This window comes from Mollisia scopiformis, assembly GCF_001500285.1.
Source record: "Mollisia scopiformis unplaced genomic scaffold LY89scaffold_34, whole genome shotgun sequence".
Lineage (NCBI taxonomy): Eukaryota > Fungi > Ascomycota > Leotiomycetes > Helotiales > Mollisiaceae > Mollisia > Mollisia scopiformis.
Window position 1 is genome coordinate 72466 of NW_017263614.1, and position 23348 is coordinate 95813.

A 23348-nucleotide genomic window follows, 5' to 3' on the forward strand; every position below is an offset into this window, starting at 1 on the left:
TGCTATGATCCTGGATACGCATCTTTGGGCATTTACAAATTGGTATCAAAATGCGCCGTGCAATGCTACCGTCCAACGCCTATTTTTCTCTACCCACTTGGCCCCTCTACAAATTCATCTGACTAGTTCGAAGATACCTTGCAAAGCTGTAATCCTCTTCTTTCGATGATTCCCCAGACTCTGCCAACGCCTGCTTATATCGAGAACTCAGGCCATCCTCGCCTCCCTCTTTCTCCTCGTCGACATCTTCCTCGTCGTCCTGCTCGTCCTCCATGTCACTCAAGGTATCCATATCAGGCATGGATTTCTTGGAGGATGGCTCGCCTGATACTGCCATATCTTTCATTAGCTTGCCCAGCTCCTTGTCTCTATTCGCCAACTTCTCTTCTTCTCTTTGCTTCTTTCTTCGTTCCAGTTCAGGCTTGTAATCGCGGTCGAATTCCTTTGCCTTCTCAGCCACAGCCTCGAAGAATTCGGGGATGCCTTGTCCAGTCATAGAACTTACACCAACCACGCTCAAGTGGCTGTAAAACTCCTCTAGCATCAAACTCATGCTGTTCAGCAAAGAGCCCATGTATCCGCTGCCACCACCCATACCTCCTCCCTCGACACCTCCAAAGCTACCAGCCTCTTCTTCCTCCTTGAGAGCAGCTTGAAAAGCCTCGAAATCCGTCATCCACTCTTTGGCGAACTCAGCGTCCTTAACATCTGTCTTATTAAAAACGAGAATCATAGGCAACTTCGTCTTGTACAAAATACTGCATGCATAGAGCATATTGCTCATAAATGTGCTCGTCGAAGCTGTTCGTGGTGTATCAATGATATATGCGATCACTGTAGGGAATGTAGATGCCAATGAATCTAGTAAAATGCTTCCAGATGCGCTCCAGACAAATACTTCAATCTGACCCGGTGTGTCAACTAGGATATTCTTGATGGCCTTCGCATCTGGTTTTGCCGGATCTGGGGTCGTTCTCTTCTCGAGTAGAGTAAGGATCTGGTCGATTTTTGTGGCGAAAAGATTGAGAGATGTGAGAATGCCTCCGTTCGGACCCAAATTGTATGACTTCATGACCTCTTTGTAGTTGACAGAGTCGCGGATGTCGATATTGCTGTCAAAAGGTACATTGCGCACCGCAGGATCGAGATTTATTACATAGGGAGGCTCTTTCAGAGCGTGAAGATGCGCATTAATCCGTTGCATGAATGTGGTCTATAGCTGAATTAATACGTGGTCTCCGCAAGTATTCGAGGAGCTGAGGAGATGGTCTTGATTATTTTCATACCTTGCCGGAGCCTGGAGCTGTATTAGCGGAGCGCAAACTTTTGAAGAAGGGTGCTACTTACCAGCCATACCTACGCAGACAATAGCTGTAGGCGTACTGCCAGACGGAGCTTGTGAAGTCGCCATATTGATAAAGCTCGATGGCCGAGTTGCTGAAGATTTAGTTCGACAATTGGCGGGGCAAAATGGAAATCGCATAAACGAAGTGGGATGTTTGTAAATTTCCAGAATCGAAGCTCCGCGCTTCGCTTCCTTTCTCCAACAACTCCACCGAAAAAAAACAGGATGGATGGCCTCGATGAGTTTGAGAAAGCTCTAGCAGAGGAGAAGAAAGCTAGAGAAAAGGCAGAGAAGCACAGCAATCGAGATAAAGATCGAGAACGAGGGAAGCATCGACACCGACATAAATCGACACACGAACGAAGCCGTGACCACGACCGTGATGATCACAGACACAAGCGATCTAGGCATTCCAGGGACCGGGAGGAGGAGGAAGATCATCGAAAGAATCACAAGCATGCGAAAATATCAGATCCTCACGAGGATTTACCAATTCCCGACGATGAGAAACCTCTTTCTACGCCCACCGTCTCTCGCGATTCATGGATGGAAGCTCCTTCAGCTCTCGATATTGATTATACACAGAAAGGGGTCAAGAAAGTTGTTAAGGCACCTCCAACAAAGCCAGACTACGATTTGAAGATTCACAAGAACGAGCTCAATCATCATTTACAAGACTTAGCGGACGGCAAGAAGCTAGAGGACATTGAGGACGAGCATGAAGTAGAGTATACTTTTGGGGATTCAGGGTCTCAATGGCGGATGACGAAGCTTAAAGCCGTGTATACACAAGCGGAAGAAAGTGGTCGATCCGTGGAGGAAATTGCTATAGAGCGATTTGGTAGCTTGCGCGAATTCGACGATGCTAGAGAGGAGCAAATCGAAGTTGATAGGAGACAGCTTCACGGTGAAGGCTATGTAGGCAAAGATAAGCCGAGTGGGGAACTCTTCCAGGAACGGAAAATGGACCTAGGAATTCGACGAAACCATGAACAAGCACATGACACCAGCGACTTGCCGCCACAAGGGACTATTATGGAGGAGAAACCAGCTCCAGCAACAACAGCCGTCTTGGACCTTACCACTCTCAATCGAATGAAGGCTCAGCTCATGAAAGCAAAGCTCAAGAATAATCCAGATGTTGCACAGCTCGAGCAACAGTATAACGAAGCGATGGCTAATTTCTCATCTTATCCCTCCGATCCTGGTGTTGTGGTACTGGGGAAGATGGACAATCGTATGTTAGCTGGAATTCGTGGCGAAGTCAAAGCCATTGATAACAAGCGTGGTCGGGAGCGAGGCCTGGTAGAGGAGAACGAAGACATGAGCATCGAGGATATGGTTCGTGAAGAAAGACGAACAAAGGGGCAGGCGGGCGGTGAAAGTATGCGGGCTGCTGAGCGTATTGCGAAGGATGCGAAGTTCGATGATGACCTCGATTATATGGACGACAATGCCAATAAGCTGGCCAAACGAGTCCAAAAGTCGGAGATCAACTTGAAGAACGCAGCAGTCGGTGACTTTCAGAAAATGAACAGGATCTTGGATTCCTGCCAGCTGTGTCACCATGAAGACAAGAACCAACCTCCCATCGCTCCGCTTATATCTCTAGCTACCAGAGTCTATTTAACTCTACCCACTGAACCGGAACTTAGTGAAGGTGGTGCAGTCATTGTTCCAATCCAGCACAGAACGAATCTTCTGGAGTGCGACGATGATGAATGGGAAGAGATCCGAAATTTCATGAAGTGCTTGACACGGATGTACCATGATCAAGGCCGAGATGTTGTGTTCTACGAGAACGCTGCCGCACCGCATCGAAAAATGCACGCGGCTATGCAGGCAGTGCCTCTGCCTTATAGTCTTGGCGAGACGGCTCCAGCCTTTTTCAAGGAGGCCATCCTCTCTGCTGACGAAGAATGGACACAGCATAGAAAGCTGATAGATACAGCTGCACAATCACGAAATGGGATGGGTAAGTCCGCTTTCAGAAGGTCTCTCGTCAAAGAGATGCCATATTTTCATGCATGGTTCGATTTGGATGGTGGACTGGGCCACATTGTCGAAGACTCGAACCGATGGCCCAAAGGAGACCTGTTTGCTCGGGAAATCATTGGCGGCATGCTTGATATTGAGCCTGATGTGATCAAGAGACAAGGCCGTTGGGTGCGAGGGGACAAGCGGTTGGAAGGGTTCAAGGCCCGATGGCGTAAGTTCGACTGGACAAGAGTCCTCACGGATGGCTAGATATGCTGTTATAATGCACGGTTGCGCCAATCGAGACATGTGGTCATCGAAGCAGAACCCCAACTGCTGCAACTATGTTGAAATATTGAACAGGATTCAGTCCATCGTCACCATTTCCATGTGATGTTCCATCTGCCTATGGACGATCCCAATGGCTTTAGACAATCAATAAATCTTGAAGTAGCTACAACTTTGCAAGGACTAGCTAGCTTGTCAACCCTCACAATCCTCTATCACGCCGAGACGTCGAGCTCTTTGGATTTCCTCGACACTTGATTCTTCCTCGGAAATTACAAGTAGCAAAGTACGATGTCAACACTACAACAAGATATCTCCACATCTTACGAACAGATCAGAGAGAGACAATACTTGTGAGCTGACGTGCAATGTTGGAGGACAGTCGAGGGTACCTACTTGGAATAGCTAGTTGAGCTATGGGAGGAGTTGTGAGGAACTTCTTGTCCCATTTTGCGTTAATCTACAGAAGGTCTTCTGAGTATAAAGCAGCTAGTATTTATTCAATGCTCGATAGAGGAAATTCGACTAGATCAAAATCCTTGCAGATAGCTGCTACACGTGCTACTAGCATGATGCCCAGAAGTGTCACATGAGAATACATTGCTTTGTTATTTGCTTGTTAGTCCCTCGAGTGGCTTTTCGATTCAGGTTTATGTGATCAAGTAGAAGAGAAGAGCAGAATCATGGTCAAAACAGGCTAATTAAGTGTACAACCATGTTTATGGCTTGGTAGGCTAGCATTGGCTATTTTCGATCTCATGTATTGTGTAATCACAAATCGACCGACCATCTCGTGGAAGACCAGGGCACAGTTCCCTGCAGCTTCCCGTCTGCCGCTCGGTGAGGATAAACGGCGATGCAGCCGCAGTTCGCTTGGCTTCTTTCTCGTTTCGAATCCAATTGCATCCTTGGCTCTGCCGTATACCAACCAAACTTACCTAGGTATTCGTCGAAGGATTTCTGTCCCTGATTGATAACTGTGACACGGCAAACTTGGGGTGCTAAAAGTTCGTGAGACACTGGAACTGTAAAACTCATGTTTTGTTTCTTGGATTTCGTCCCCTAGTACGGTGAATAAGGGATGAAGTTGAGGGTAGAGTTTTAAGCCCTACTTCGTAAAACATCCACTATTGATTGTCATGCGATTCTCGAATTTCAATCATTCCCAACTTGGTTTTTGCTCTAGATGCTGAAAACCAATACCCGTAAATGATGCAAAAAATGTTGGTATAAATCTGGCGAGCCTTCTAATCCTGGTAAAACAAGCATGTTGTGCATGCAGTTCATGCTTCAGCGCCTCATGCCATTTCGAATTACTTTAAATAAACACCCTGACCTTCCTAAAAGGTCATCGACATGTTTGAGCCTTCTGAAAGGGGGTTGAAGGCTTCGAAACACGAGCACATCTTTGGTTGTGCGACCCCGTAATGGTACTTTCTGGCTCACTAAACCATGATTACAGAGTCAGGCCTACTGTAGTCATTGGGGCGGCCAACAGCGTCGGATTGAAACATGCATATGCGGATTGGAAAGCAGGTTACTCGCTCCAATACGACCCTCATTTTGATACCAGGAATCGAACGTTTGACGATCGTTGTTTTTCTCCAGCAATGCGTGGTGGTTGGTTCATGCGTGGAAAGAGTAGCAAACAATTTGCAAGAAATGCCTCGCCTCACTGCACAGGAAGGCTAAGGGGCCGGGTGGCAATCTCTCGGCAAGACGAAAAAGCTCCGAATAGATGTGATCCTACTATGGCTAATAAAGCACCTCTGCGGTGTGTGTCTGATTGGAGGATTCGTATAGGCGAGTGCTCGACTATCTAGGTGAAGCTGAAGGAAGGAGCGAATAATGCACATTCAGCTGACAGCAGAGGAGGATGAGATGACCGGCGACACAATCACGAAGAGGTACGTAGAGAGGGAATAAGGGGGTGTGAGGCGAGTGAAGCGACGCTTCGTTCGGTTAATAGACAGATATTTAGGAGTGGCAGCGCAGCACAGCACGTCACTAGTTCCAGATCTCTAAGAGATGCATGTACCTAACCTACCCCTGATGATCGGAATATATTGCTTTTTCCTTCTTTCTCGCCTGACTCTGCAGCAACAGGAACAACATGTGTGATTCTTTCCCAAAAGCGCATCGAGTTGTCGAGATGGTAAGCAAACACTTCTGGTCGATGTTCCATCATAAAGTAAGATCAGCGTCACACTGGAGGAGGCCCAAGACTTGCCACTGCCCCGGCGTCATCATGTCATGCAGAGAGCTGGCGCTGATGCCGAGATGACATTGTGGTAAGGTGTACACATGTTGGAGCTAGTACCTACTTTATGTTGTATGTATTTTAAGAACTCGAGAGTCTTCAGAGCGGAGTCTCGGGATGTTATTGTGCTTCACTGTCTATAGTACAACGGGAGTTCTGGTGAACTGTAAACCGTGGCCAGTATGGTATCTTCAAAGGGGAGCATTAATAGAGACTGGGCTGGCTCAGAGAAGTGGAATGCTGCTGCATGCGATGCAGTAGACACAATAATGGATATAGTCCGGCAAGCCTGAGATACAGTGCCTTGAGCCGGAGATCCCATGCCACATTTTCACGCCGTATGTTTACAGCGCCCCCATGCTGCCTCTGGGAACGTGGTAGAAGGAGACAGCCACACCCAAAATTTAGGAAGAGAGACGGAAAACAATGAATCTGAACCATGAACCTACAGTATGATTCTCCCAGAACAGCATGGTCTGCTGTCTAGCAAGACTCTTCCACAGTATCGTGAAATGTAATCGAGACTATTCCAGGCATGCCTCTGCAATCCTCGTGAGTCGGGAGTTGGCCTCTTCGTCTACGCCGCGGTGTACAAGGGAGGAGATGTGCAGAGGAAGCTCGCGTGAACTTCCGTGATCCCTCCAATCTGTCCCCATCCAGTGCTCATCCATCCATCCCGCAGCCCTCCCTCCCTTGCATGTGCAGCAGCGGCTTCGAAAATGCTTCGATTCTTCTTCCATCGCTTACTGCGAAGCCGAACCACTAGAGAATTAACGTTATGCGAGCGAGCGAGCGAAGCAGGCAGGAGAAGGCGCCTGGTCGTTCCTGCCGCCCTTTCGCACAAAAAGCCTCCCTCGAGAACAATTAAATATCTGGCCCTCTGTAAAATTGGTGCCGCTGCGAATCTGCGAATCTGCAATGCGTGAATGACAAGTTACCTCTTTAACCACACCCCCTCGGCGGATTGATAATCCTAAACACGCTAGCTCAGTTCAGTTCAGCTGGCAAAAAAATAAATTTGCGGACAAGTCCAGTTGTTCGCCTCAGGCCGCCATCGTTGCGTCCTTCCCCCGACCGAACTTGCCTTGCACCTTCCGTCTCGCTCGCTCGCTCGGCAATAATAATAACTTCGAAGAAGCTCGTCTCGTCTACCAGTATTTCCCAAGAGGCCCATCGCAAGAGGACGACGGGCTATCACAGTACAGTGCGGTACCTCCTATCTGCGACTCGACTGCTCATCTGCGCGGTCAATCTCCCAAGCCCTTTCTCCGCCGTCCCGAACTAGGCCCGTTGGTGAAATCTCGACGGCGTCACCTTTTGGACATGGCGCAGAACAATCGAAACGGTCACATTCAGAACGGTTCAACCCCATCGTCGCCATCTCTTTCGATGTCGAACGGTCAACAACAAAGTGTCCAGTCCCGTCAACAAGCCCAACAACCAGTGAGTTATCCAAGTCCGACGTCGTATCCCTCACCTTCGCTTTCGAACGCCCAATACAACTACCCTCCCCCAAATCAACAGGGCTCCGAACCATATCGCGCAAGTCCCACAGGCAGCACCGGTTCGCTTTCACTTCCTTCCATGCGATCGTTGGATCCTTTGCAGCAGCAACAACAACAGCAGCACGCCAATATGAGCTCCAACCTTCCTCCTCCAGTTGCGCAGATGGGTGGCGGACCATACTACCACAACCAGGGTCAAACCCTCCCTCATCCATCGCACCAGTATCCCAACGTCACCTCTGATCCGACCGGCCAAAATATGCGATACGCACTCCCCGTCACTGACTCCCGGGTCATGAGCGGTGGTCGACACAAGAAGGTTCGTGCTGGGCGTAATCTCGAGCCTCGTATATCGCTGACATGTTTCGTGTGTAGGAGATCAAGCGACGAACCAAGACAGGTTGCCTGACGTGCCGAAAGCGCAGAATTAAGGTCAGTCCCGACGTTTTCAATATCATTGTCGAATACTTGAAGTTTGATGGAGGCGAGAAGAAGTTGGGGTTCTTTGCGATGGATCTTTCGTTTATCTCAAGCGAATACACCTAAGTAGGCGAAGGCACATGAGAAGCTTGCAAGCCGCAAACGAGCGAGCGAGCGACCGGGCGATAATTCGAGTGTGAATTATTGCTATCTCGAGCTTGAATTGATCGTCCCCGCGAAGAGCGACCTGCTAACAATTATCGCAGTGCGACGAACAGCACCCTGCCTGCAGAAACTGCCAGAAGTCGAAGCGCGACTGTTTGGGCTACGACCCCATCTTCAAGCAACAGCCAGGACCGGCGGCAATTCAACCAGCGCCCAGCTCTGCACCCTCCGCAGGAGGTATTGCTGCTACATCTCATCCATACGGTCACCAACCTCAGATCATGACAGGTTACGGTGCCCCGACAAGTATGAACAACTTTGATCCTGCTCTCTCTGCTGGAGCCAGCTCCCCCGGTTCGGCGAGCCAGCAATTCGACTATGCTTCTGCAATCGATCCGGCTCTCGAGGGCGTTGGACCTTCTGCTTCGACCTCGACGTCCGCGGCAGCTGCACCTATTCCAGCTCCTGCTTCGGCCCCTACCTATGCACCTCCTGCCTATCCTACATCTGCTCCTGGTATGTTCATTCACCCAGTTGATCCTGATAGACATCCACAGAGTGTAGACTTCTTCATCTCAGACGCTCTTGACGCGCTTCGCCTGAGAGGTGGAGGTTACTCTTCTACCTCATCTCCATTTACATCTCTTGACGAAGATTTGACTGACACCACTCTTGCAGCCAAGCGCACTGTTGAGCACCTACTCGATATGGGTGGCCCCCCTCCCCCTCGCGCTCTTACCGATGTCACGACCTCGCCCAACATGCTCGATGAGATCAAGCACCTCTACTATAGTATCTACGCTCCCGGCCTCGAAAACTTCCTCGAGTCGAAGTGGTTCTCTGTCAAGGGTCTGCAGAAGCTCCTTGCTGGTAAAGCTCTGCTTGACGCATTCGGTTCCCTGCTACACCAGTTCAGCAAGACTGCTCAGAACGACCCCAAAGAGATCGCGTACACCTCAAGTGTTGAGGCACGTACAGTCTGGGCTCTTGCTGCTATGGTTCGACAAGCAGCTGGAGAGATGAACGGCACAAGAGAGTATAAGACTGTTCCGTCGAACGACGACCCTGTTGAGGCGACCAATCGCTTGAACATATTCGAGACCCTTATTACTGGACGAGTTGCAGCTGCCAATCCTCTCACTCAACCTGTCGCCGGCAGCACCGATCACCACCGTCTCCGCGAACTAGAATTCTGGCACAGTTTGGGCAAGTTTGTCACCTTAGATTACGAAGACGATAATGCTGCCAAAACCGTCGATGACTGTCTTGCAACACTGAGAAACCTGCTCGACGGTCGCGAGAATCGTGATGTCTTGTACTCCATTGCCGTTGCCCGTGGTCTGGGACATCGTGTCTCTGAGTACACTGAGTTCACTCAACCCTTGCACCTCGATGAGAGCGACAACAAGAGCAAGTTGGTTGTGGCGAAGAAGTTCGTTCAAGATGAAGCAAACGGTTCGGGAACTACCAATGTCATCCGACGATTGTGTGACCTGGCTGCTCGTTCTTGGGCACCGTCGGGGCCTACGGGCTCTAATTAATCACCCGCTTCCTTGGAGTCTTAACGGTTTTCATAGTCTTCTCATTCCGGCGTCGCATTGCATTCTGCTCTTTCTCTTCCTCTTTAGCATTTGGGAAAATGGGTTCTTGCGTTCTTTTTCCAGTCGCTTTGGCAGGCAGAGGCATTCGTCACACAAAAGTTGTGCACAGCATCGAGGTGGGTGAAAGGGAAAACTATTTTGCCAGGAGCTTTTATATTGCATCGGATGTACTCTTAGGATGGATCGATGAACATCTTTCGTTTCTCTATGCTTTTTGCACGATGGCTGCATGTTTACGGGCAGGAAGAGTGTCAGCTGAGCAATCACTGCAGGGAATTCCACCAAGGGGAAATGCTGAGGTGGTCTGGTAGATGATGGAGGAAGATACAGCAGGTTCTTTGAGCTTTCACAAAATGTACTCTCTAGTCCTTAGACGTCTCCCTGATTTTCTCTTCACAATGATTACATCCATTGAACAGTGCTTGTTACTTCGCCACCTGTTCGGGCGTTAGCGCATTTGTGTCATGATCAGGTATTCTGTGAGACTCGAACAGCTTATGCATGTTGTATGAGCATTGTTCAATGTGTGCTTCTGGAGGACACCCAAGAATCCAAATGTCGTAGATCCAACCTGTTCTGCTCTGTCATACTGTAAGTGTAAATTCGGAAAACACTGAGCACAGCAAGATTGAGGCTTCGTATGAAATATATCGGGACGAGAAGAAGTCTGGTACATTGACTTGGTCTATGTCTGATTTCTTTGCTAGTATCATTGCCATGCCTTTTAAAGATAACTCGCCATCTGAGGAATCATTTTACCCAACGCGTAATCTAAATGTATGTTAAAGATCTTGACATTCTCACCCCACATATACCATTCACATGTCCTTTTGCTCGAGAACAGGACTCATCAACTTTCCCGTCTCGATGGCGCTTTTAACATTGCCCATGCACCAGTTTTCCATCTTAGTCTGTGTCTCTACAGTCCAGGTTCCCATGTGAGGAAGGAGCAGGACATGTGGATTGTCAATCAAGCCAGGATGGATCTTGGGCTCCTCTTCGTACACATCAAGTCCTGCTGACCAAACTTGACCCTTCTTTAAAGCCTCAACAAGGGCGGCTTCATCCATGACGGCTCCTCGGGCGGTATTTACAATGACAACTCCCGGCTTCATCATTTCGAATTCCTTGGTGGAGATGATGTGGCGAGTGTTTTTCTTGCGAGCTTATTAGCAGTTGAAAATATAGCGGGTGCGGCAAGAAGTCAGCGTACATTCAGGGGAAGATTCAACGAAAGCACATCGCTAGTCTTGATCAGCTCTTCAAAGCTCACATACTTGGCGCCTCCACTCAGTTCTTCGGATAATTGTGACCGGTTGTAGTATTGAGTCGTCATGCCAAACGCAGCAGCCTTCTTCATCAAGTTTCTTCCAATGCCGCCCATACCCAAGATACCAAGAACTTTGCCTTGAGGATCATGGCCGAGTGGTGGTGCAGGGGCTCCTCTCCAATTTCCGGCTCGAAGTGCAAGCATTGCTAAAATAAGGCTTGTCAGTGAGGCTCAAAGTCGTCCACACGAGCTAGACTGACAAGTATTGAACCCTCGCAGAGCTCCCAAGATGAGAAACATATTCGTATCTGCCGTAGCATCATCCACGGCTTTGGGAACATTTGACACTCGAATATCGCGAGCTGTGCAAGCATGAATGTCGACTTGGTCATAGCCAGCACCTATCCACTTTCATCAGTTTTCGTATATAGACATGAACTTGGAACTTCGTACCGTTATGGCATATATACTTCAGACTCTTCGGCAGAACAGCAACAACTTCCTCGTCAATCATGCCAGTGATAGCAAAACTTGAAAATGTTCGATACGCCGCCACACACCCATCAAAGGCCCCCGACTTGCATTCTTCCAGGAATTCTGCTCGAGACTCGGCTTTGGGCTTCTTGACATCTGCAATTGACTCTACGTTCTCTGCCCATTCTTTATGTGCGCTGTGAGGACAATAACTGTATCAGCAAAGCTGCGGTGACACGGGAAACAGAGGAAAGGACGGAGGAAAGGTGGGAGGTTGTACTGATCAATCTTTCCTAGAAGAAGAACTCCTGGCTTTCCCATCGCGAATAGCTTAAGTATATATGCGTGTATATACTTATATAGAATGTGAAGAGTATGCTGGTGAAAGATGGAAATGCCAAAATGTGAAAAAATATCGAGCTGTTGGTGGGGTCAAGTGCTACCCCGCGGCGGTGATGAAATGGGCACTGATAAGCTTCTCGAAACTCAATGGCCCCAGAGAACAAAATCTTCTGGTTGGAAACACACTCGGAGCTCAACGAAAATGCTCAAGAATATGCTGTGCAATGGTTATACCAGAATCAACCGATAAGGAAGAAGTGACTTGTCACAGTAGCTGAATGCCGTGTCTTCAAATAATTAATACATTTTCTGAAGCGTCCCATGGCAATGGGTGGGATAATTCGGGGTAAAGAAGCACGATTACGATCGTCACGGCCGATAATGGTGGGTTTGCGGGGCCGCTATGGAATGGTGATGGATGATATATCCTCATGTGGCATAGTAACGGTCTTCATGGGTGCCGATGCTGTTTCTGGTAATAATGCGGCTTGTGCAGGTACAGGAAATGCTGTTCCTGAAGGGCGACATCGGACGCAAGATCCCGATGTACTGCACAGGCGAATTTGAGCATGAATTAATGGCGTTGTAAGTCTTGGCTATGAAGGTGGAGGATAATCGTCTCTGCAGCATGAGTCATGAAAGCAAGACTTTTTGTTCCATTCATAGTGAAGCTACCCTTTGCTCATGCCGGTAATGCTTACAATAGCTAGGATAACCAAGCCCTATCTCTTTCGGTCTATCTAGGAAACCAAAGATCTATAATCCGACGAAACTTTTGGCATTGAGAAATACAGCCATCTCAACGACTAATTGGTGGCTTCCACGAACTGTTCCCAATGCCTCAGAGCTGCACCACTTTCAATAGCCCACCGGGCTCTTCTTACTCCTTCTTTCCATCTACCTCCTCCTGGACCTCTCTCCTTCACAACTTTGCCGTCATCACCAGGACCCATATCGCTTGTGTCAGCCTCACAGACTCCAGAGACGACAAACAAGGCAGCGGTATTCATTAGAACAAAATCCAGAATAGGGTCATCGTAAGCGAGTTTGTTGTTGAGGATGTTCAACAAGATCTTGGCATTTTCGGCTGGTCCTTTGCCTGGGGAGACGTCTTTCAACGTATGAGCTGCGAGTCCAAAATCATGAGGAGTGATAGTAAAGCTCTCAATGTCGATGTTTTCTGCCGAGGAGTTCTCGTGAGTTGACCGGTCCACCAATCTCCAGCAGAAAGTCCGACCTGCACAACTGATCTCATCGAGATCTTCTTCACCACAGACCACCATAGCTTTCTTAGCACCATTCATTTTCAGTGCATCGGCAAAGACAGGACCAATGTCTCTGCGAGCCACTCCCAGAAGATGAACTTCAAGACTCCCTTCCAGAGGATTGGCAAGAGGACCGAGCAAGTTGAAGATAGTTCTCCAACCAAGCTCTTTCCGAATCGGAGCCACATATTTCATAGCAGGATGGAAGACAGGAGCAAATAGAAAGGCATAGTTGGTTTTCTCGTAGATGCTAGATATTGTCTCCGGCGTGACTTTCATCAGATTTGGAGCTCTGGGTTGAGCAGCTTGGAGTAAATCAGCCGATCCCGACATGGAAGTAGCAGATCGATTCCCATGCTTGCTCATAAGCAGCAAGGAAGAGGCGAGTATAGAAGAAGTGGTTGATATATTAAAAGTGTTCTGAGAATCGCCGCCAGTGCCAACAATATCACACTATGTAGAGGTCAGAGTGCGACCTGAAAAGATAACAAGTCTCATATAAAACTCACTAGCCCCCCGTGATATTGGCCCTCAGGTCGCCCTCTTGCCTTGACGACTTTATCTAGTTTGGTATTGTCTATGGGAGAGGCGAATGCTCGCATGACCTGCGCACATTTTGCGATGATATCTGCTCTTCGATCCCAGCCCGTGAAGTGCAAACAAGTAAGAAGAGCACCAGTTTGAACCGGCGACAATTGGCCCGTGAAGATGTGTTCAATTGCCAATGCGATCTCGTCCACGGTCACGTTATTCTCTGCTGGCGATGGCCAGAGTCTTTTCAGCAGAGGGGTGATCGAAACATGCTGCGGAGCACCAGGCTCGACGACTGTCCCCTGGGATGACATTTTCGTACCAAGAAATGAATTTATGACAAGAGAATGCACATGTCTAGAGGAAACACGTCGTTCTAGACTTGAGTCATTTTGATATTGGCACCTTAAGAATTTCCTACTAGGTTTCCGGGCACGCTAGCCTCATTGGAACTTTTTTGCAACTTCGGCTTCAAGAGCAAGGGATCTCCACATCAATCGTGAGTGATGGCTGTATGTTCTCGATCTTCTTCAGATGCACTGACATATTCCCTAAGATGCCGCTACGAATACATCCGCCTTCACGGGTGGTAGCATCCATTTCGAGATGCAGACAACCGCTACGACAACGACATTATGCCACAGCAGTAGCAGTCACTCCAGCACCTTCCCACGAGCAGATGATACGGTCCTCTCCTCCCATAGCTCGATTTCCTTCCACACAGCCTCCCTCATACAAGCCACCCGAGTTCCGAAAGTCCCAACTGCTCCGTCAATATGCCTCCTTACTTCGCTCCACTCCTCTAATGCTCCTTTTCCAACACAACAATCTCAAAGCAGGCGAATGGGTGGGGATAAGGAGAGAGCTCACCAAAGCTCTGCGCAAGGTGGATGAAGCTAGGGCTGCAGCAGGACACACGTCGGAACCTTTGGCAGAGGGAATCAAGGTTCAGATCATCCAGACCGGAATATTCGCGGCGGCATTAAGAATCGTCGAGTTCTATAAGCCAGGACCAGAGACCACATCTCAATTGGATCCTATAAATCCTGCTACATCTTCTTCTGCCAAGATACCACTATACAATCCACGTGGAGATGGATTGACGCATACTTTGTCTGCAGCGGCGCATGAAGCAGTTGCAGACACTAGAACAGCACATGCTCTGGCTCCTTTACTTTCGGGACCATTGATGCTTGTAACTTTTCCTAATGTCTCGCCTCAGCACTTGAAAGCAGCACTTTCGATTCTAGCACCCAGTGCACCAGACTTTCCAGCACCAACCAGACGAGCAAATCCTAGTTACCATGATATGAGTGTACAAGGCGGCCTTCAAAAGCTCTTGTTGCTAGGAGCGCGGGTCGAAGGGAAGGTGTTTGATGTTGATGGAGCTAAATGGGTTGGGAAGATTGAGGGCGGTCTGGACGGTCTACGGGCTCAGTTGGTGGCTATGTTGCAAGGAGCTGGAGCTGGCATCACAAATACCTTGGAGAGCGCTGGTCGAAGTCTATATTTTACTGTCGAGGGCAGACGGACAATGTTAGAAGATGAAGCAAAGGAGCCTGCGGCGGAGGAACCCAAAGCATAGTCGTGATGTATACCGACATTGTATTCTATATGTATATCTATATGATAATAGGAACTTGGCTGCCCATGAAATCTAGCTTCTCCAAAGGAAGTTTCACTTCGATTGAAGCTTGGCATTCATCCCTACGATGCACCTCACCAAATCCCAATCTCCACCAGAGCCGACCCAGTCACAAACAACAATTCCGCAACTGCCATCCCCTGGTCCTGCTGGTTCATGATGCTTCCGGCAAAGGTGGTCAACAATAGAAGGGTTTACTTTTGCTGCAATCCTATCCGGCCAGCAATTCGCTCTCCAGAAGTTCGAAGCGCTCAAGAAGTTCATGAAAAAGGGCTGCTTGGAGGATTCCGCCACTGCAGCATTCATGTCGTCCGGGATAACACATTTTGCTTCAGCAGCTCTGGCAAGTTGGTCCCTTGAGAATGTGATCTTCTTCTCGATATTTTCACTTTCGGCGACTTCGTAAAAGTCCTGAACCCGAATCTCGCCACTTGAACAAATTCCGTCCGCACAGTTGTCTGGCCAGCTTTCGGCATCGATGGCCCAGCCTTTGCCGCCATTTTCGCCTTTCAGGGAGTCATCAATGGCAAATCGTCTGATCAAGACTATCTTATTTCGAGCTTCTCCAAGAGCTGGGATGCGGTTGTCTGTGAACCATCGATTTGCATCGGTCACATAATGCTGGTGTAGAATCTTGCTGAGGTGTTGATCTGTGGCTTTTCCTATTCCTTCACGCTTCAGAGAAATAATAACCGTCTCGCTAGGGTTCGCATCCAAGAAGGAATGTACAGTGTTGAGAATATCCCGGAAGTATTTGTTGCCAGTCAAAGAGATTGGGAAGGCGCTATGTACAAGTATAAGTCCGTCTTTCGAGATATTGTCTGGGCTTTCAGGCTGGACTCGGATATCAAGAAACCGGACACCATTATTCAGCTGTTCCTTGACGCTTACTGCCTGACAGCGGACTGACGGTAGAGCAGTATGGTGTGTTGGTGAATTATGTGTCCCCGGTATGCTGAGAGCAGATAAAGGCGTTTCGTTCTGAAGCTGACCCATCCACGATTCTAACTTGGCAGAGGAGTAGAGTGCCAGATGGGAGGAAGTTGGTAAATGAACTGCTGTGAACTCCAAGCGAGGATCAGGTGACAGCGGTGTGAGAGTAGTAGAGCGCTGCGACGGAGTTGGGGTATCTACTCTATACCGTTGTCCTTCTGCCTCGAATGTCAGTCGCAAGACGCCCCTGGGGTCTGGTTGAATATCTGTTGTCTTGGTTTCGAATGGGCCAATCGGGATAGAGACATCTTGATTGGTGAAACTTTCAGACTTTGCAGCAATCTGTGAAGAGGAAGGACTAGTGAAGTTGCCCATAAGACCACTCAGGGTCCTAGTGATATTCGATATGCCGCCATTGCCATTGTCGGTAGAGGGAGCGGCGTCGAAGCGTTCGAGAACTTTCAATTCGAGCGGAGTCTTGGTCAAATTGCGTATAACCAAGGGGGTAGCCATTGTATGTCCGGAACAGATGTGAGGGTACCAAAAGTCAGATTACTGGGTGTGGAAGCCATTCTGAGATTGAAGCTCTTCAACATGAATTCGAGATGTCCGAGGACCTTCCTTGGCATAAGCTAGTGGTGGGGTATTGACGAAGCGAGTGAACTAGATACTATCTATCTATCCGTGCTAGCGATGACTGAGGACTGAGATCCGGCTTAATGTTCGCCCTCTCCGTCATCAAATTGCAGATGCAAGATTACCTAGGCCCATTATGCCCAAAGAAGCAGCTCGGAAGCTGCACGATGCGTCAGTAACCAGGCATCAATGCTTGTATCGACATCAAAGTGGTTCACAATCAATCAATTGGCACTTGTCGTTGTCAGCCGCGTATGGGTGTTTGTCTTCCGTTTCTCCATTGTGGTCGCGCCTTTCGAATTGCATTGGTGGAGAAGGGATGTCATGAGTAGTCCTCAGATCTTCTGCCCTAGTAAGCTAGTACAGCCTATGGCAAGCCATTATAGTTAAATAAGGTTGCCTGGCTGAACGCGCACCCGTTTCCTGTCTCCTCTCCATTCTGTCGTGTCCTCTCAGGCCCTATCTGCTATATAACGTCTACGTTCAATTGCTTAATGTTAACTATTATGATCAAGTCCAGTGATACCAGATTAACTCTAGATGTCTTCCAACTCATCATATTTGAGCTATCCGGTCAACTCCTTTGGCCCCACGGTGCCAGGGGAGTTTGATTTCACCCTCCTGTTCGAAGATACTATATTATCCATCTTGCCTTCTGTGTTGTTACTCGCGGTTCTGCCCTTTAGATTAATAGCCCTCCGCGGAAAGCCTCGAAAAGTATTCAGAAGCCACCTGTATGAAAACAAATTGGTGCGTTATGGCAGTCTCGCTGCCTCTTGATGTGTTACTGGAGCTCCATGACTAATGCAGCCAAGTTATTCTTATTGGTCTTCACATGCATGCAAACTGCTCTTCTAGGACTGTCCGCTACAACAAGTCGTCTCAGGACAAGAGCAACGATAGTCGCATCGGTTCTTACTCTTATAGATGCTATTGGTCTGTGCATCCTGAGCCATGCAGAACACCTCTACTCTATCCGACCATCAGGTAAGTTCTCTTGATCAGGGAGCATGATCAATTTATCTATTTTCTTGGAGCAGTCAGATCCAGCTCAGCTCCAAGGGTGTGAGCTACTGTATACCTCAGCGGCGCTAGGAGCTGTACTGTTTTTTGCTCTTTGGGTTATTTCAGAACATCTCACTGACTTCTGCACTCAGCCATCATCAACATTTATCTTCTTCTTAGTCTGCCCTTCGACATTGCCCGTATTCGAACTTTGTGGAGATTGGGTTCAACCAATTCGGTAGCAGCCACGCTAACTGGCACCATTGGCATCAAGTGCCTGATACTCTGTACGTGATATTTGCCATGTATTTGCTGGTTCCTATGGTAGGAACTCTAGAGCAGCTGAGAAATGGAGCAGACGAGCAATATCTGTTCCAGTTCTCTATCCTCTCCCAATTTCTGAACCTTCGATGCGAATCTTCGGCGGTTCGCAAGAGCTAACATCAGGTATAGTTACGGAAGCCATTGAAAAGAGAACGATTCTCCTAGATCGTTATAGACATGCGTCTCCAGAAGCCACGAGCGGTATATATAGCAGAAGCTTTTTCTTCTGGTTGAACAACCTTATGAGAACAGGATTCAGTATGTCAAATGCTGCCTTTGATTTAAAGATGGGAGTCAAACTCGCGAAACGGCACTCTCGCTAAAGACTCGACTCCTCTTCTCAATTGTCTGTCGGAATTCGTACTGAAAATCTGATAGCACGTGTACTGAGCAACGAAGACCTGTATCCGATTGACGATAGTATGACTTCGCGATTTTTGAATCATCGCGCACAGTACGTACATACTATTCTATCTTGTGTTGTCCTAAGAGCCTGGGTCTTCGAGCCTCATCTTCGAGAGTCGCTTATCCAGATGTGGTTCAACTCCTCGGATGACCGTCTCGGCTTCAAGATCTCTGTCAAGAGTGTATACTGATTTTTCAATAGTGTATCATGGACAGCAGCCGATAAAAGCCGTCGGTGGGCGCTAATGTGGGCGACGCTCAAGGCAACCCGGAGTCCTTTATTGTATTGTATTTTCCCGCGGCTATGTATGATCGGATTTCAATACGCGCAGGTAAGTCACACCGTTCGCTCTATCTTCAGTGGCAAAAGGAGGGTTCTGCCCGTGTATATCTCAATACTTCTGACACATTGTCGCAAATCGCATTTTTTAATATAAAGTGGAGCAAAAGAACTGACTCTAAGATGTGATGCTGTAGCCATTCTTGCTGTTCAGGACAGTCAACTTTGCGAACAATCCCGACGAGCCTGATAGTATTGGTTGGGGGCTCACCGCTGCCTTTGGGCTTGTGTTTCTCGGCCTTGCTATTTCGAATGGTGCATATTACCATATGTGTTACCGATTTGTCACTACAGTACGAGGATCATTGGTGAGTTTGGTTTATGCTAAAACAATCGACCTAAACATCACCGCTCTTGACGAGAGCGTAGCCGTCACCTTGATGTCGAACGATACAGGTAAGCATCCCTCATAGTATTCCACAGTTGATGCTGACGATCACTAGAGGCGATTTGCCAAGCATTTCAGTATGTGCATGAATTATGGGCGGTACCCATCGAGTTAGGCATTGCTCTGTGGCTTCTTAACAGGCAACTTGGCTTGGCTTTCTTGGCTCCAGGAGCGGTTGCTATTCTTTCAACAACAGGATGTTTAGCTATGGCGAAGTATATGGGCAATGCCCAGAAGATCTGGATGGAGGGCATTCAAACTCGAGTGGACGTCACTGCTACTATGCTTTCGTCAATGAAGGTCAGTCAAACATCCCTGGGCTTGGAGGTTTGAGAACTGAGACTTTTCAGTCAGTGAAGATGCTAGGGTTTACCAGCATATTAAGCAGCATTATACAAAGCCTTCGCATTACGGAATTGAAGTTATCAACACTATTTCGAAAATTGCTCTGTGTGAGGGTCTTCTTTGGTAAGTCTAATAATCCTAGTCCCGAATGTCCTCAACGTATGCTTATATTTGATACAGGAAATAGCACGAATGCGATATCCCCACTGGCCACGTTCGTTGTATTTGTCATTATAGCAAATGCTTCAGGTCAGACTCTTAACGCTGCCTCGGCCTACACAGCGCTTTCGTTGATCTCGCTTCTATCAACGCCAGTACGTCCAACCCAGCGTTTATTTCAATTCATTTTGGAACCGAGCGCTCGAGACATTCTTTCCGAGCTGTTGGCTCTGTACTCTCCTGTACTCTAATAAAGTCATGCTGAATTCTTGATAGATGAACAATATAGCCATGACGATTCCAATGTTGAATGCTGCAATGGCTTGTTTCGAACGTATTGAGTCCTTCTTAAAGTCCGACGCAAGAAGGGACCATCGATTACCTTTACTAGGCGCTATAGAGCCTACCGATGAGTCCTCAACGCCTTCACTCAATGATGGAATCGCTCTCAAACCGCTCCCGAAGGTCATACAGCGTAGCGACATTGAGTCAGCATTGATAGTGGTACAGGATGCAAGCTTTGCATGGAGTCTAACTACGTCTCCGGCAGTCAGAGACCTAAGTTTCACTCTACAACGTGGACAGGTGTCCTTCATCATTGGTCCAGTCGGTAGTGGCAAGTCAACGCTGTTGAAGGGTCTGTTGGGAGAGACGCCATCATCTCAGGGATTTGTTTACAGCGCTTCATTGGACATTTCGTTCGTGGACCAGACGTCTTGGATACGCAATGGTACAGTCCAGCAAAACATCCTGGGTATCTCTTCGTACGATGAGGGATGGTATAGTCAAGTCGTGCATTGCTGCGGGCTAGAGAACGATATCTCAATCCTACCGAAGGGTCATGGTGAGTGTAATCGAGCTGGTTGTTCCTAACCCATCCACTGATAAAAGTTCAGCAACGCAAGTAGGTAGTGCCGGAATATCGCTTAGCGGTGGCCAAAAACAACGCCTAGCTCTTGCCCGAGCTGTCTATGCGAAGAAAGAGCTCATATTCTTGGATGATGTGTTCTCTGGCCTGGACGCAGAGACCGAGGATCACATTTGCAGCAACCTCTTTGGGAAAGATGGTTTGTTCTACAAAAATCGAACAACCGTCCTTTTCGCTACCCATGCAGTTCAGAGACTCAGCTATGCTGACAACATTATTGTCCTTGGTCCCACAGGACGAGTTTTAGAGCAAGGTAGCTTTGCAGAGTTGAAGGCTGCTGGTGGCTACGTCCAAAGTCTGTCTCTAAAGCTCAAGGCAGAAGGGTCGGCTTCGCCGAAGGAGAGGAAACTGCAATCAACCGTCGCAGCAGCCAAGTCTGCAGCAGTTCTCTCCGCCGAAGCTGAAGAAATCGAGATTAGCGCTGAAGATCTCAACAGGCAAAGTGGCGACTTTGCTGTATACAAATACTACTTTAGTTCTATTGGTTGGGCGCACAGTACCATGTTCTTTGGTTGGGTATTACTGTATGGAATAGCCTCCAAGATGACCGAATTTGTCTTGACGTACTGGACGAAAGCTGTGGCTGCACACGGAAACGAGGTCAATGGATTCTATCTTGGTAAGTCACCTTCTTCAAGCAGGACTTTCACACTACTTTTGATCTCAAAGACTTGAATATTCCATCCCAAACTATGGATACCCAGAGGCCCACTCTCAATCTTGGAGCCAGAGAATGTGCTAATACAATCTGTATATAAACAGGCATATACGCACTCTTATCTATATTAGGGCTGGTGGGTTTGCTCGGTGGTGTTGGAGAGTTGGCATTGCGGCTTGTACCTCGTAGTGCTGAGGTCTTGCATGCTCGATTGCTGTCGACTGTAATGGGCGCTCCATTAACCTTCTTCACAAAAACGGATACGGGACAAACAACAAATAGGTGAGCGCTGATCACGAGTCGCTTCTACACTACTAAACTTTTGAAGATTTAGCCAGGATATGACTGTCCTAGACGCCGAGCTTCCATACTCGCTCATCGACTTGTGCTTTTCTCTGGTCGTCACAATCAGTAAGTCTCAAATTCTGGGAAGATAAGGTCCTGTTCTTTGCTATGTTGGGAGTCATAATTCGCCGTTCATTCTCTGAATACACCTTCAAGATATGCACATTCACGCCCAAGATGTACCAAAGAAGATTACTGACACGGAGACTCTGACATTTAGTGGGCGCCGCCTTGATGTGCGTTTCAGCAGGTTATTTCGCCGCCACAATGCCACCTATTATCCTAATAGTCTGGGGTAATTCACACAATTTATTATTGAGCAGAAAAGATTTTGACAGTCAACAGTGTTACAAAAATACTACCTGAGAACGTCGAGACAACTACGCTTACTCGACCTCGAGGCGAAATCGCCACTATATTCCCATTTTATTGAATCTCTAAGTGGTCTCGTTACAATTAGAGCTTTTGGATGGGGTGAACACTTCCAGGTCAGCGAAATTTACACAGGCCAAAAAAATGCAAAACCCTGCCATGCTAACTTGCTCTAGGAGCGTAATTTGGTGCTTCTGGATGTTTCACAGAAGCCTTACTATCTCCTCTTTTGCATACAGCGCTGGCTGGCGCTTGTATTGGATCTGCTAGTCATGGTTATGGCAGTAATATTGATGATTCTTGTGGTCAAACTCGTAAGACTCAAAAAACAAATCAGAAACAACTATACTGACCCAGATGTAGCGGACAGAGATTAGCCCGGGATTTGTTGGTCTTGCATTACTGAACGTTATGAGTTTCAATCAGTCCTTGGCATACATCATTCAAAATTGGACAAAACTGGAGACTTCGATCGGAGCTATCTCTCGTCTGATGAATTTTTCGAGGCAGACAGCATCTGAAAACCTCCCAGGCGAAGATGAAGATGTAACTGAAGACTGGCCAGCTTTTGGGAATATCGAATTCAAAAATGTATCCGCATCATACACTGCAAACGACACACTCGTTGTTCGAAATCTCAACATGTCGATCAACGCTGGCGAGAAGATAGGGATTTGTGGTCGGAGCGGCTCCGGGAAGAGCTCTCTGATAACGACACTTTTCAGAATGCTCGAGGTGACTGAGGATAGTTCGATCACAATTGACGGGGTTGACATCACTCGCCTTCCGAGGGAATTGGTCCGGTCAAGGCTAAATGCCATCCCGCAAGAGCCGTTCTTCGTTCGAGGTACTGTCCGGGCAAATGCCGATCCTAATGGCGATCACACGGATGACTCGATCATCTCTGCGATCCAGAAAGTTCATCTCTGGGACCTGGTATTCAGCAAAGGAGGTTTGAACACCGAACTTGATTCAGAGTTCTTTTCGCACGGCCAGAGGCAATTGTTCTGTCTTGCGCGAGCCATATTGCGGAGAAGTAAGGTTGTTGTGCTCGATGAAGCGACAAGCAGCGTGGACACGAAGTCTGATGACTTGATGCAGCAGGTGATTCGGAAGGAGTTTGTGGGCTGCACTGTAATTGCTGTGGCACATCGCCTCGACACGATCATGGACTTTGATAGAATTGCGTTGTTGAGCAAGGGGAGCTTGGTAGAGTTTGACAGTCCGCAGGCGTTGATGGCAAGGCCGAGTGCATTCAGAGAATTGTATAACTCCTGAATTAGGAGAACAAGACAGACAGGGACAAGAAAGGGTTTAGATAGAATTAATTGTAATTTCTGTGGTTGAGCAAAAGCCATCATGCAGAATGGTATCCACGCTATGTTGAATGAAGTCGTTGCATCTAGTTGATCAAAAGGACTT

General features: G+C 47.9%; 8 protein-coding genes across 8 annotated transcripts; 4 read left to right on the top strand and 4 right to left on the bottom strand.

The window, feature by feature from the left end:
- Positions 1–2: 2 nt before the first annotated feature.
- Positions 3–1635, bottom strand: LY89DRAFT_691265 (putative GTPase npa3). The gene is made up of 3 exons (XM_018216266.1): positions 1348–1635; positions 1287–1297; positions 3–1213 (listed from the first exon to the last, which is right to left on the bottom strand). The coding sequence occupies exons 1-3, from the start codon at positions 1409–1411 to the stop codon at positions 107–109; spliced, it is 1182 nt and encodes a 393-aa protein (XP_018062305.1). The 5' UTR covers positions 1412–1635; the 3' UTR covers positions 3–106.
- Positions 1571–3592, top strand: LY89DRAFT_677279 (uncharacterized protein; the record flags this gene model as incomplete). The annotated part of the gene is made up of 1 exon (XM_018213670.1): positions 1571–3592. The coding sequence occupies one exon, from the start codon at positions 1571–1573 to the stop codon at positions 3590–3592; it is 2022 nt and encodes a 673-aa protein (XP_018062306.1).
- Positions 3593–6769: 3177 nt separating this feature from the next.
- On the top strand, positions 6770–9896 carry LY89DRAFT_691268 (uncharacterized protein). The gene is made up of 4 exons (XM_018216267.1): positions 6770–7694; positions 7751–7807; positions 8062–8476; positions 8639–9896. Exons 1-4 carry the CDS (start codon positions 7194–7196, stop codon positions 9499–9501), a joined length of 1836 nt encoding a protein of 611 aa, XP_018062307.1. The 5' UTR covers positions 6770–7193; the 3' UTR covers positions 9502–9896.
- A 467-nt stretch (positions 9897–10363) lies between these two features.
- Positions 10364–11797, bottom strand: LY89DRAFT_345304 (uncharacterized protein). Its single transcript, XM_018206879.1, has 5 exons — positions 11586–11797; positions 11285–11502; positions 11092–11232; positions 10775–11037; positions 10364–10718 (listed from the first exon to the last, which is right to left on the bottom strand). Exons 1-5 carry the CDS (start codon positions 11624–11626, stop codon positions 10380–10382), a joined length of 1002 nt encoding a protein of 333 aa, XP_018062308.1. The 5' UTR covers positions 11627–11797; the 3' UTR covers positions 10364–10379.
- Positions 11798–12243: 446 nt separating this feature from the next.
- On the bottom strand, positions 12244–13840 carry LY89DRAFT_659590 (anthranilate phosphoribosyltransferase). Its single transcript, XM_018212520.1, has 2 exons — positions 13422–13840; positions 12244–13365 (listed from the first exon to the last, which is right to left on the bottom strand). The coding sequence occupies exons 1-2, from the start codon at positions 13755–13757 to the stop codon at positions 12454–12456; spliced, it is 1248 nt and encodes a 415-aa protein (XP_018062309.1). The 5' UTR covers positions 13758–13840; the 3' UTR covers positions 12244–12453.
- A 240-nt stretch (positions 13841–14080) lies between these two features.
- LY89DRAFT_564655 (uncharacterized protein) lies at positions 14081–15016 on the top strand (the record flags this gene model as incomplete). Its single annotated transcript, XM_018208521.1, has 1 exon — positions 14081–15016. A coding segment is annotated over one exon (936 nt), but the record flags the coding sequence as incomplete, so codon positions are not given.
- A 13-nt stretch (positions 15017–15029) lies between these two features.
- On the bottom strand, positions 15030–16659 carry LY89DRAFT_691271 (phosphatidylinositol phospholipase-like protein C). Its single transcript, XM_018216268.1, has one exon. It carries the CDS (start codon positions 16532–16534, stop codon positions 15122–15124), a length of 1413 nt encoding a protein of 470 aa, XP_018062311.1. The 5' UTR covers positions 16535–16659; the 3' UTR covers positions 15030–15121.
- A 538-nt stretch (positions 16660–17197) lies between these two features.
- LY89DRAFT_702066 (putative ATP-binding cassette transporter) lies at positions 17198–23204 on the top strand (the record flags this gene model as incomplete). Its single annotated transcript, XM_018217232.1, has 18 exons — positions 17198–17391; positions 17451–17644; positions 17815–17949; positions 18116–18244; positions 18365–18440; positions 18594–18723; positions 18869–19127; positions 19175–19419; positions 19470–19587; positions 19645–19778; positions 19900–20467; positions 20520–21170; positions 21314–21491; positions 21538–21620; positions 21775–21849; positions 21900–22042; positions 22103–22240; positions 22290–23204. 18 exons carry the CDS (start codon positions 17198–17200, stop codon positions 23202–23204), a joined length of 4365 nt encoding a protein of 1454 aa, XP_018062312.1.
- Positions 23205–23348: the final 144 nt, after the last annotated feature.

Bases quoted from the DNA above. Each gene is read 5' to 3' on its own strand.
- LY89DRAFT_691265 (XM_018216266.1), bottom strand. From the start codon at position 1,411: ATGGCGACTTCACAAGCTCCGTCTGGCAGTACGCCTACAGCTATTGTC.
- LY89DRAFT_691268 (XM_018216267.1), top strand. From the start codon at position 7,194: ATGGCGCAGAACAATCGAAACGGTCACATTCAGAACGGTTCAACCCCA. The intron at 7,695-7,750 runs GTTCGTGCTGGG...TTTCGTGTGTAG, and splicing joins GCGGTGGTCGACACAAGAAG to GAGATCAAGCGACGAACCAA. The intron at 8,477-8,638 runs GTATGTTCATTC...CCACTCTTGCAG, and splicing joins CTATCCTACATCTGCTCCTG to CCAAGCGCACTGTTGAGCAC.
- LY89DRAFT_345304 (XM_018206879.1), bottom strand. From the start codon at position 11,626: ATGGGAAAGCCAGGAGTTCTTCTTCTAGGAAAGATTGATCA. The intron at 11,233-11,284 runs GTACGAAGTTCC...GAAAGTGGATAG, and splicing joins GAAGTATATATGCCATAACG to GTGCTGGCTATGACCAAGTC. The intron at 11,038-11,091 runs GTCAGTCTAGCT...GCCTTATTTTAG, and splicing joins TCTGCGAGGGTTCAATACTT to CAATGCTTGCACTTCGAGCC.
- LY89DRAFT_659590 (XM_018212520.1), bottom strand. From the start codon at position 13,757: ATGTCATCCCAGGGGACAGTCGTCGAGCCTGGTGCTCCGCAGCATGTT. The intron at 13,366-13,421 runs GTGAGTTTTATA...ACCTCTACATAG, and splicing joins GCCAATATCACGGGGGGCTA to TGTGATATTGTTGGCACTGG.
- LY89DRAFT_691271 (XM_018216268.1), bottom strand. From the start codon at position 16,534: ATGGCTACCCCCTTGGTTATACGCAATTTGACCAAGACTCCGCTCGAA.